This window comes from Myripristis murdjan, chromosome 16, assembly GCF_902150065.1.
Source record: "Myripristis murdjan chromosome 16, fMyrMur1.1, whole genome shotgun sequence".
NCBI lineage: Eukaryota > Metazoa > Chordata > Actinopteri > Holocentriformes > Holocentridae > Myripristis > Myripristis murdjan.
Genome location: NC_043995.1, coordinates 14,421,364 through 14,434,266, shown reverse-complemented (window position 1 = coordinate 14,434,266; position 12,903 = coordinate 14,421,364). Strand labels below are relative to the sequence as shown.

Sequence of the window (12,903 nt, the reverse complement as noted above, 5' to 3'; positions counted from 1 at the left end):
GATAATATATCATAATAAATCATTATAAAAGTGGCAGATTGTTCAAAGCGTGAGGTGCAGTAGTAATTGCAGTCTATTATAAAACAGAGGAAAATTCAGGAGCAGTCACTTGGCGGTCTCTCTCTCTCTCTCTCTCTCTCTCTCTCTCTCTCTCTCTCTATGGATATATGACACTGTTAATGAATTCCAAAACTCCCTCCCTGGATGACCTGCTCTGCTAAATCAAAGCCTTTAAAACACTGCCAGTCGTGCTTTATGTCTGTCTCCATCCATCTTTCCACACACACTCCTACTTTGTGTCATTCCTAATATGCTCATTGAAATATGTTCCCACATATGGTATAGCAGAATTGAGGATAGTGCTCCTATCTTCGACGTAAATAGGTTTCTGTCTTACAGGCGACGGTGTTATATGACAGATGCTTCTGAACAGAATAATGTCCATACCTCTGTTATGTTGACAAAAATGTATGATCTGACAGTATGTGCTCAGTAAATAAGATCTGAAATGGTGTTTCTGGTCAAGCTGCTGCCAAGCATACTCTCTTTTTCAAAACAGACCTTTTATTAGCATTACAAAACATTGATAAATTTGTCATTAGCATGAACATGGCATGCGACATGAACAGCATTAGCCACAGTATTAATCATTAATCTGAGGGTCATTTCTGTGGCGGAAATTTACTTTAATGATGAGAAAATGCAATTTATTCTCATTCCTGGATAGCTGAAAATAACCTTCCAGTACAACAGCAACAATAAGAAGAAAACAAGGGCCATTTAATCTGTAAAACAGCCAAAGAAAAAACAATGGAACAAGAAAAACAAGAAAAAAACAACACATGGCCAGTCCATCAGTTCTGGTTATTCTTAAGTCTGTTAAATCAAAGTCCTTTTCACACAGGGCTTCAGCCCATATAATCAAAAGCCTATCATTTCAAAATGTTCAGTTCATAAAATGAAGCATTCATTCACCAAAACAAAGTATCTCAGAAAAGGCAAAGTCATGTAAACAAAACAGTCAATCAAAGCCAATCAGGCTGTTTTGGTATGGTATGATGCTGGAGACAATAGAAGTTTAAAGAGCATGGATGCTTGAATTGAAGCTTGAGAAAACTGGGTAGATAGATACAGTAATTGTTCCCAAACACAAAATATATCTTTTTTATTTTAGAGAAAAAGGTAAAATGGAAAAAATGTATCAAACCTGCTCCAGTATGACAGGTGTCTTCTGAAACATAATTCCCTTTTAAGGCACACTATGGGAATCTGTAGGTTTTCTGTGCCGCCCTGTCCTTGTGACGCAAATGCAACTTTGGACATCCTATATTTCTAAGTAAGGACTCTTATTACCCTCACTTCTACATTCTCTATGCGTCTTGCTTCCTTCCCTAGTCTCCTCAAAACTATCTCTGCATGCCTCATGATAAGATTGATGTCATGTGTGTCTCTGTAAAGGTATGGATCTTACATCAAGGGAACATATGAGATTTATATGGCACATAATCGGAATATGAAAAAGGGCCCTATGTTTCCAGCGTCCTGTGTTCCCCAGTTCAATATTGTGTTAATACACATTAACCCAAATCCTTTTTCTAGTACCCTGATCCTCTAAATACAGAGCTGGGAAGCATATTTTTCAGGTTCCCATTATATGCTATATAGAGCTGGGGAACATTGGACCTTGGGAACATTGGACCTTGGGAACATAGGACCCTAGGAAGAGAAGACCTTGGGGACATAGGACTTTGGGAACATAGGGCCCTGGGCACATAAGACCATGGGAACATAGGACTTTGGGAACATAGGACCCTGGGAACATAGGACTTTGGGAACATAGGACTCTGGGAACATAGAGCCCTGGGCACATAGGACCTTGGGAACATAGGACTTTGAGAACATAGAGCCCTGGGCACATAGGACCCTGGGAACATAGGACTTTGGGAACATAGGACTCTGGGAACATAGGACTTTGAGAACATAAGACCCTTTTTCACATTCCCATTATGTGCCATATAAATCTGGTGAACATAGGACCTGGGGAACATAAGAATTAATCCAAGCATAGCATACCTTGTGTGCACCATGTTCTGTGATTGTATGCTAATACTTTAGCATACACTATGTTGAGTAGTATGCTCCAGGCTAATCCATTAGCATACACGGCCACTGGCTTTATGTGAGAATGACATGAGAAATTAGCAGCTCAAATGGTGAGTAATTTTAAATGTGTAGCTTTGTCTGGAAGGTTTGTGTAGGTCTAATGGTTTGAACTATGAGACTATTTTAATTCCCTGTTACCATAGGAGGTATAGCTGGTCGGTAATGAGACATTGTACAGCTAAAAATCATTGTCCAGCATTTGAATAGGTGGTTGCTCGCTTGAAATGGTTCTGACTACATCATTGTTTCACAAAAAGCATCTTTCCTGCTTTGGATAATGCTTGTCGCTATCTCAACATTAATGTATGCTCAAGTGTTCGCATGGAGCCAACAATCCACTGGGTACTATGGACTATTTTGGTGCTCTCATCACTTAGCAATCAATTAACAGGGAAGTTGACCAAAAAATGTGTGTGTTCCTGTTACACCATCTGTTGGTGTGACTGATGGTCTCTTGTTTCTGTTTAGTTTTTATCTTTTCTCGTTTGTGTGTTGTGGAATATTCCACTCTCCCTCTGCTTGTGCTAACGGTGACTATCTGCAAAAACGGACAAAGAGTCAGGCAGTGTGACTCAGACCAGGCAATGGTCGCAGAGTGTGAAGCACCCAAGGTTGCAGCTAAATACATTTCATAATCTTTGTACATGTCAGTGACCGGAAACCATTTGGTATTTAGAAATAGCTTGTCCTGCTTGCAAAGATAAGGCTGGCATGGATTATGTAGGCATATTCATTTTAACAAAGAGGAATTCACACGGAAACATGGAAATGGACAGAGTGCTTTGTTAGCTTTAGCAAAATTTTTGAAGTCGATTTGCACTGAATGCAAGGGCAAATATTTGACTTCAGTGGCACTGGCAGATTTTCTTGTTTGTTTTGAGAATAATAAGATTTTAAGATTTAATACTAGACTAAATTACTTGTTGGGGTGGATGATCTTTGCCATGCAGGAATATTTTTGTTCGTAGTATTTATTTCTGCTTCATGAGAATGAGAAGCATGGGAAGCCAAATCCAGAATTATCATATGGCCTCTAATCCAGCAGGCTTTTGTATTAAAGATGTAATCGTCTGTCTTTTTCTACCACTCCTGGAATGGTCTCTTGTTTTGTTTGATTTTCAAAGGGCTACTGTTTGCTAAGATGCTTACATCATCTAACCTCCCATTTGTCCTCTGTGCTCCTCAGATCTGATCCAGGCCACCCAGGAGTCTAACGTGAACGTCCCACAGATGGCTGACACGCTGTTTGAGAGGGCTGGCAATGCTAGCTGGGTGGTGGTCTTCAAAGCCCTGGTCACCACACACCACCTCATGGTGCATGGCAACGAGGTGAGGTCAACATACTGCCAATGACTCAGAGAAGCTGGCTTGTAACCAGGATCTTGCCAGTTCAGATCAGTAGAGAGGCTTGGAAAGATTAGATGGGGAAAGTGAATAAGTAACACTGTATTTTTTTCAATAACTATGTTCAAGATGACCTCTAGCAAGGCAGCTTCTTCATAGACAGATAGACATTTTGGCTCGATATCAGCCATGTAATTAGCAATGTGACTGCTAATAAGCTTCCTTTAGTTTGTTAACCCTCCGTTTGCAGGTCCTGACCTCCTGTTCCACATTATGTCCTAAAGGCAGCTGGGAATAGGTGAAATCTCTGGAAGGTCATGCAGGGTAACTTAGCAGATATTCCTTTACCACCCTGCAAATTGACCACACTGGTACAAGAACCAGCTAAGGAAAAGATTAGACACAAAGGTGGGAGAGGGAGAGAGAGAGAGAGAGAGAGAGAGAGAGAGAGAGAGAGAGAGAGATTGAAACAGAAATGCCTGAGAGAAAAAAAGAGAATAATGTTGAGAAGGGGAAAATGAGAGGTATAGAAGTGGGTGGAGAACGAAAAACAGCAGACACAGAGAGAGACAGCAGGAATCAAATGTAGAGAGATGAGCAGTGATCTCACTCTGGCAGGGAACCAAAGAGTGCTGGAGAGATCTGAATAGAGAGATATACGAAGCAGGGGAAAGGGTAGGCAATGTGTGTACTGATGTTGCCATGGGCAACCATATGATACTGTGGCACTGACACACACACATATACACGCGTGCATGCACAAAGAATGCAAATGTGCAGCATTTTTTTCTAATCAAAAACACGTTCCTACCCCCTAGTGAGTACCAGTTTTTTAACACCTCTACAGACCACAGGATACGCATGGCCGCGCAACCATTCATTTAATAGACTGGTTGAAACTGTTTTATGGACTTCTTTTCAATGATGAAGACGAGACGAGATAAACTAAATATACACTACTCACAAAAAGTTGGGATATTCGGCTTTCGGGTGAAATTTCAGGATGAACCTAAAATGCATTATAACTTTTACAGGTGAACTTAATGTGACCTTCTGTAAACTTTTGAATGCACATGCCCAACTGTTCAATGTTTCAGTACTTTTTGCACAAGTTGCTGTTCTCTAACAAGGAGTTTAACGGCAAAATTCACATCAGGTGTTTGATCCATGAATCGACCAATAAATTTCCTGGTTCAATTAGAATTGGTATTTAAACAGTCTGCCTCATCATGCTGTTCACATTTTGACATCATGAGACCAAGACGACACCTAACAATTGATCAGCAGCACCTCGCCATTGCGAGGCTTCAAACAGGATGTCCTCAGATGGAAGTGGCCACTGAGCTTAGAGTGTCACAGAGTGTCATCAGCAGGTTGCAACAGAGATACAGAAAGACTGGAAGAGTCACAGAAAGGCATAGAAGTGGACGTCCTTTGGCCACATCCCACACTGATGACCGCTTCATTGTGAACAGTGCCCTGCGGAACCGGATGATGAATGCCACTCAACTCCAGGCACATTTAAGGGAGGTGAGAGGCACCCAAGTGTCACATCAGACCATTCGAAACCGTTTACATCAGCATGGTCTGCGTGCTAGATGACCTGCAAGGGTACCTGACCACACCACCAGGCACAGGTGTCATCGTCTTGCATGGGCCAGGGAGCATTTACGCTGGACGAGGGACCAGTGGGCCTCAGTGCTGTACTCTGATGAAAGCCGATTCATGTTGAGCAGAAATGATGGCCACCAACGATGTTGGAGACGTCAAGGAGAGCGCTATGCATCAGCCACTGTTGTCACCAGACGAGCCTTTGGTGGTGGTGGTGTTACTGTGTGGGCAGGTGTGTCTAGTCAGCACAGAACTGCCCTACACTTTGTGACAAGCCCATGCTACCTGAATAACATCATTAATCCAGTCATTGTGCCCCTGCATGAACAACAAAGGCCTAATTTCATCTTCATGGACAACAATGCTCCAGCTCATCGAGGTCGCATCATTAGGGAACGGCTGCTGGAGACTGGGGTACCTCAAATGGAGTGGCCTCCACTTTCTCCAGACCTGAATCCCATAGAAAACCTATGGGATCAGCTGAGTCGCCGTGTAGAGGCTCGTAACTCTGTACCCCGGAACCTCAATGACCTGAGGGCCGCCCTTCAAGAAGAGTGGGATGCCATGCCTCAGCAGACAATAACTCGACTTGTGAACAGCATGAGACGTCGTTGTCAAGCTGTAATTGATGCTCAAGGGCACAGGACAAGTTATTGAGACATTGACATTTTTTGTTGTGGTATATCCACCACTGTTGTTGGCTTTTGTTTCAAGAAATTGTTTGAGATGAGGAAATCACCAGTGCATGCTTCTACTTAAATGCCCTACTTTCATGATATAATATCACTGTAGCGTGAACTTTTTATATTTTCCGTAAATTTCACCCGAAAGCCAAATATCCCTAACTTTTTGTGAGTAGTGTAGATCATAGATAATGACAACTATGACGATGTGTATGTTTGGTTTTCGTTCATGAAATGAGACGGGACGAAAATGTTATTAGTGGACTATCAGACATTCAACCATTAATGGCATTAATATATATGGACACAGCTAGCTGGTAAATCTACAGCCCCTACTTCTGCTTCTCTGGAGATTTATTTGTGGAGAAGCAGGTGTGTGGAGACTGACTTGGCTTTTGAATTTGTCCCTAATGGTGATGGAGTATTGACTTGACTTGAGAGAGGGAAAGAGAGAGATAGAGAGTGAGGGTGAGAAACTGGGAGGAGGTGAGGTAATGTGTACGAGCTCTCCATTTCCCTGGGGAGGATTTCTCATTCGTATCCTCCCCTCACCTAATTGGGCTCTGTCTTGTGAAAATGGAGCCACTGAGTAAGCATCAGTGAGTTTGTGAGTTTTTATGTCCCTGTGTGTTAGAAAGTGTTTGCAGAGAGATTTTTCTTGCTGGGCTGTGCTGTATAAAACCCCATGCAGGAAAATTCTATTTGTCTTTATTATGCTTTAGTGCCTGGTGCTTTCCATGCGTCTGATTTGTATTCACACCCCGCCCACTCTCTAAGGCTGCTGCTTTGCTCCTTTAATGCTGAGCGCAAAGACTATTGCTATTATCACACTTTTTCTTTTCAACTGTGCTTTCTGCTACACATCATTATGTTGGTTTTTAGAAAGAAATGGTGATCATCAAATAAGCAGTCTTTCTTACATCTAAGATCCATCCATTTGTTTGAAAATGATTTTACTAAGTTCATAAGCGATGACTGCTAAAAAAGACTACTGAACACACACTTGCACAGACTTATGTATGTGTTTGTGTGTGCTATTTTCCAATCAGTTCTCTTACGGTTTCCTACAATAGATAGAATTTTTTGTGTGTCTGTATGTATATTTATGTATGTTCAGTGAAAGCATTTGGAGATGTTGAGTGAAATTAATTATTTTATTTGAAAAGATTTGAAAACAATCAGTAAGTTTAATTTCAATTAATTAATTAAGCTTAAGCCCTCTTTTGTCAAAATGTACCATACTGCTAATGTAACTACACTGAAAAGGCTTTTATGTTTCTTAAATGGACCGTAGAATATTTTGAATCTGGTATTGTTTTTTTTTTCTGCCATGTACAAGCAGCTGCATGCTTGCAAGCTGTCTTGCAGCTAACGGTGCCCATGGGCTTTAGTGCTAACAGCACAAGCAAGCTGTTTTTGAATTAGCTGAATTCATAGATATTTTCTCTTATTTTTGACACAGTAAATTAGCCGACCCTGTGTGATTTTCCTTTCCTGCAGAGATTCATCCAGTTCCTGGCCTCCAGAAACACCTTATTCAACCTCAGTAACTTCCTGGACAAAACTGGCTCCCATGGTGGGTGATGTTTTCCTTCCTCCACCTCCAGCATCCCAGCCCACCATTTTCGCCTTCAGTTCCTGTCCCATTTTCTTTGTTGCTTAAAGGCCGGATTATGGTTCTGCGGAGACTCGACGCAACGCGCATGCAGTTCTCACGCAGGGCGTGTGTGCCCAACATACCTCTGCGTTAAACGCTAAGCAATTCTCCGCCACAACGCTATGGGGTGCGTTTTTTTTTCTGCAGACCTACTTAGACGCTGTGGCGTATGGTCGCTGCTCTTCCTGTTGTTGTGCTGGCAGCACCATTTTTAAAAGGAAAAGCAGTAGATCCAGATCCAGCATGATCCAAACTTTCCAAACAATTTGAAATCAACCGACGAGTCGAGATGCGATCACAACAGCAGTTCTTTTAAAAATGACGCTGCCGGCACAATAGGACGTGACTCCGGAGGGGTGAAATGCCGGAAATGATATAGTTCAGCGGACCAATCATAGCTCTTGTTGTCAGTGGGGGGCCTGCTATGTGGGGTCTGCGTAGTTACAATTTTTCGGAGGTGCGTGGCAAGGCTCTGCGGCGGTTGCACAACCCCCGTACGCTCCGCTTACGCAGAAACATAATCCGGCTTTAATACATAAGATAATGCAGTTGAGCTCATATCTCTCCCTGTCAAGTTTCTCCATGTTTGCTCTCACCTCTTTTCTTCTGTATTCCTCCTTCACTATCTCTATTTAAATTGATATTTTAGGCATTTAAGCTGATCTTCTTTCCAGAGTTATAATAAGTACAACAGCAGAATAAGCTTAAGTTCCTAGATCACCAAAATTTCCAACCAGCCTTACCATCCCTCCATCCCTTCAGTCTAATCCCCCCTCCCTCCCCCCGCAATTATCAAGGTCTCCCATGGTGATAAAAACTGGTTTCACAGCCTTTTGTCATGGACATTTTGGCAGTGAGAATGACATTGTAGGGTATTTGCAGTTTTTAGAAAGCCAAATTTAAGATTTTTAAGATAAATTCAGTGCTACCTTTAATTGAAATTCAGACAACTTTAACAACAATTATTAAAAAGCAAAGCAGGTAAAACCAGCCTATTTCTGGTTGAATAACACCAATGAAAGTTCTGACACTATCTTTGAGCAAGAAAAGACAAATGATACTAACCCTAACCCTAACTAACCCTGACCCCGTTCTTTATTGTGATCATGTAGCACAAACAAACCTGTCACTGAAAAAAACACAATGGCATTACCAAACTGTATTTAATACTGTGTAAGCACTTTTAGTTTAGATGATTCAGGACTTTTGCAGACCTTTTAAGGACATAAGGATACCCTACATTAGTTTGACATTGGAATGCATGTGTGTGTGTACTTGCATGTGTACGTGTGTGTGTGTGTGTGTGTGTGTGTCCTCCTCAGGCTACGACATGTCCACATTCATCAGACGCTACAGCCGCTATCTCAACGAGAAGGCCTTTGCCTACAGACAGATGGCTTTTGACTTTGGCCGAGTCAAGAAAGGGTACCCTTTCTCATTTCTATAAATTCCCCACCTTGCTGCTTTGCCATCTCGGCCACTCAATTTGATTTTTTTTTTTTAAACTGCTTGTTAGTTCAATTGCACTACAACAACACAATTCAGTATGTGCGCCCTCTGACTTGCCCTACCCAGCCAGCCTTCAGAGTAACATGCATCCCTCAGGGCTCCTGTCACTGTTTGGGATGGACTCAGCTACTTCCAGCCCAGTGTTATTGGGCAGCGTCCACGCCTGTGCTGCCTGTACTGAGCATAGAAATGAATACAGATTGGGCTATTATTCAGGCTTAGACTGTGGACAGCTCTATTCAGCTGGCAGACACAAGGTCCCTCTGGTCACACAGGCTGGGCTGGCAATGAAAAATATAAACGGGGAATGCAGGATAGAGAGCAGATAGGTTTATAGACAAGTGTCTGACACATCTATATCTAACCGGTAGATACAGATGTGCAGACACATCTTTATGTGCAGGCAGGAGTGTAAATGTACAGACCTTATATATTTCTGTCTCTTTATGTATCAGTCGCTTTAGTGGGAGCTGCTGGATTCACTACAGCTGTTACTAGACCATGACTCTTCTCAATTAAAGAGGATGTTTAGAGGGATGGAATATGCTGTGCTTAAATTGTTTCAGGGGACTGAATAATGCCATTTCATTTTCTTCTCCCAACCCCCTCTCACTCTCTATCTCTATCACTCTGTCTTCATCTCAGAGCTGAGGGCGTGATGAGGACAATGTCCGTAGAGAAGCTGTTGAAAGGGATGCCAACCCTGCAGAGTCAGATAGACGCATTGCTGGAGTTTGATGTGAGTGATGCGCACTAATGGGAAACAAAATCACTTTGTAACACAATTGAATCTGCTGTGGAATAAACAATAGGCATATGGAGATATGAATGATGATATTACAATCATAAGCCTACCCAATGTGGAAGTTTTCTCAAAGAGCTGAAGATCATGAAATGTAATCTACATCATATAAACAAAATGCATATTTATGGTGCAAATTTTATTAATGTGATTTTTTTTTTCTTTTTTCTAAATTCATTTAATCAATTCTGTTCACCAATATATCAGGCCAAGATCAACTTTAAAAAAAAAAAAAATTATTATCAGCCAGTCACAACATTTACCGCTCATACAGTTTTATTATATTTGGACATTTTATCTGTTAAAGGTGCATTTTGTAAAACTGCACTGAAGCGAGTATCATTAAGATGATGAAAAAAAAAACATGGATTAAGCAAAAACCCAGCAACCTCCACGTCAACTTCTAGCCAACAAGATTTGCTTATTTCTTTCCATAGGTTCATCCACAGGAACTAAACAATGGGGTGATCAATGCCTGCTTCCTCCTGCTCTTCAAAGACCTGATCAAGCTATACGCCTGCTACAATGACGGCATTATCAACCTGCTAGGTAAGGAATCACTCTGTTCGCTCTATTGCAGCATTCATGAAAGGCTTTGTTTCTTAGTATGCACATAATGTAAAAATGAAGTCCATACCTTTATTTTGATGTTAAATTACGTTCAACCACCTCTGTTTTCCAGAGAAATTTTTTCAGATGAAGAGAAGCCAGTGCAAAGACGGGCTGGAGATCTACAAGAGGTTCCTCACACGAATGACCCGAGTTTCTGAGTTCTTCAAAATTGCAGAGGTAACTCCTGGTGCATGTCTGATCACTGATAAGCCACAAACTCCTCTAATGTTTGTAACTAATGCTTTGAGTTCCTTTTGGAATGCGACTGATATGTATTTGTCTTCAATTACAGCAAGTGGGAATAGACAAAAATGATATACCGGAGCTTACTCAGGTAAGACCTACTGTTTGTGAAGGTTTTTCTCTACTCTTGTTTGTTTTCAGTGAGCCAATTATTGAATCTGTGGAGTAGTTGTAGGCTACATACTAACAGAGCATGTCTGTGTTGTGTTTTTCTAACTGTGTTGCATGAATGTCGGCTGTCTAAAGCCACCATGTATTCCTTCTCCAGCTATGTTCACCATTATTGCTCCCCGCTGATAATAGTCAGACATTGATGGACAGCTATAGTATGTCCTTTGATTGTTTTAGAGAAGGGTCATATCCCATCGAAACCCATGTGTAATTCCATTCCTCCATGCAGCCAATGAGCTGTGGTTCTCTGGTGATTGACAGGCCCTGTGCCCCCCCCCTCCCCTTCTCTTCTTACTTCCAGAGATGCAGATTGATCATACAGGCTGAGAGTGTGAGTAGTGCGTAGTGCACAGAGCTAGCTTTGGGGAGCAAACAGCTTAGGGAAGACCAACATTTGAACTCTCTTTGAGTGCACTGACTCGAACCACACTGCAGCAGACAGGCATCAGACGCTCCGATGAAGTGGGATGATGTGATTGGAAGAGCAGATTGGATAAGCTGTGATGCTGAGCAAGGCTGCTGACTGGGCGGCTGTTTTGCGCCGCTAAGTGAGCTAAATATCGTTTTAGCTCCACAACTGTATCTTGGCACAGCTGACTGTTATCCTGGAATTGCGCTGTAGAGTTTCCATGACACTTACAGAGTCAAGTCAACTTTTCTGCAATAACAGCCGATTGCTTGGCTCCTGATTGTGAGTCATGGACCTACAGTATGTCTGCTAGGTTGTCACATCAAAAATGGTGATACGTTTCAATAAGTCCCAGGATGAGAGACCACATTTATCATTTCAGTTCTGATCTTGTGGAAACTCTATAGCTGAGGCTAAGGTAAACCCTCGCCTCTCCAACATGGCAAGTGAAGACGACCTGCATGGGCAGCATGCTGTAGCACTGACTGATTAGACATCACTGGAGAGCTAATGGTGCAGGTGTCTATTAAAGGACTGTACCCGTGATTTTGAATGTCTGGTCAGTTTACTACAGTTCACCCCCTTTTTACATTGACACAAGCCTTTTTGCAAATCAGGGTACTAAGGAATTTACAACACAGAATGAAAAATCCCTTGATTTTTGACCTTATAATGTTCTGCTTCTGCTGCTAACAAAGTCAACATTCATTAACCACAGAACTGATAATTGGCTGTGTAATGCAAACGTTTCCCTGGGGACTATTTTCTGGTGGAGAGACTGTTTCACACCGCCCAATTTCAAATCATCAAAACACAGCAGTGCTGCTGCTTTTAGGAAAACTAATGTGGACGACTGTATTACACTGATGGAGTACTGCTGTGAAGAAAGTTTGAAGTCTCTGAAAGTTAATTTTCTTGTCATAGTGGAATGAATGGAAAACAATAGTTGAATAAAAGGTAGGAAAAATGTTATTAGAGTTCCAAAATAGGACTGTTTGCTTTGGGAAAAGATTGGCAGAAATGTGAAGTATATACATTTTATAGATATTATGCAAAACATGCAAAATCACCAGTATAGTCCTTTAATCCTGTTACACCCGGTTCAACATATGAGACACATTTTGGTAGACTGTTTGAAACTGTGAGTGAGATGTAAGTAGTTCTCCAGAGTGGTTCAGCCAAATTCATGTGTTCATTTCAAGGAATTTTGCCAAAGGTTTGGAGAGGTCCACACATGTAGCTATGCTACAGTGAAGAGCGATGCATGACCAGCTTGAGACAAAGTCAAGCGAAAATGCCTGCATTTTGTACGGACATTGGATTGGAGGGCTTTTGCTGGGATGTGTTCATTAAAGGATAAATCCACCCTCAGACACTCTTATACTTTTTGGTATAATCAAGTTAAGATGTACAGCGCATTCTAGGAGTTACTTTGTGATGACCTGCCGTACAGTAATGAAATTTCTTTGGTGGGCCCACTTTCCCTCCATCTGCCTCACCTACTTCTACTTTAGTTAATGATGCTCTACATTTCCTAGGATGCTTTTTGACAACCTCCACAAGTGGAATGAGAACTTTTATTAATTTGTGTATTTTATGTGTCGATGGAGAGAACAGTGGTGGTAGCAAGAGTTTTAATTTTGTGGCTGCTTTGCATTCTGGTGTATTGAGGCTGCTGTCAATGGAGAAATTGGTATCT

At 41.7% G+C, this 12,903-nt stretch overlaps 1 protein-coding gene across 5 annotated transcripts in view; it reads left to right on the top strand.

Annotated features, from left to right (window-relative positions):
- The window catches only part of snap91a (synaptosome associated protein 91a), a 61,373-nt gene that overhangs the window by 23,611 nt on the left and 24,859 nt on the right, over positions 1–12,903 (top strand). For all 5 annotated transcript variants that reach the window (XM_030072425.1, XM_030072424.1, XM_030072423.1 and 2 more), the window contains exons 2-8: positions 3,350–3,492; positions 7,302–7,377; positions 8,781–8,883; positions 9,613–9,706; positions 10,207–10,318; positions 10,452–10,558; positions 10,674–10,715. In XM_030072425.1, the coding sequence (XP_029928285.1) occupies positions 3,350–3,492; positions 7,302–7,377; positions 8,781–8,883; positions 9,613–9,706; positions 10,207–10,318; positions 10,452–10,558; positions 10,674–10,715 (677 nt within the window). The remainder of the gene's footprint in view (positions 1–3,349; positions 3,493–7,301; positions 7,378–8,780; positions 8,884–9,612; positions 9,707–10,206; positions 10,319–10,451; positions 10,559–10,673; positions 10,716–12,903) is intronic.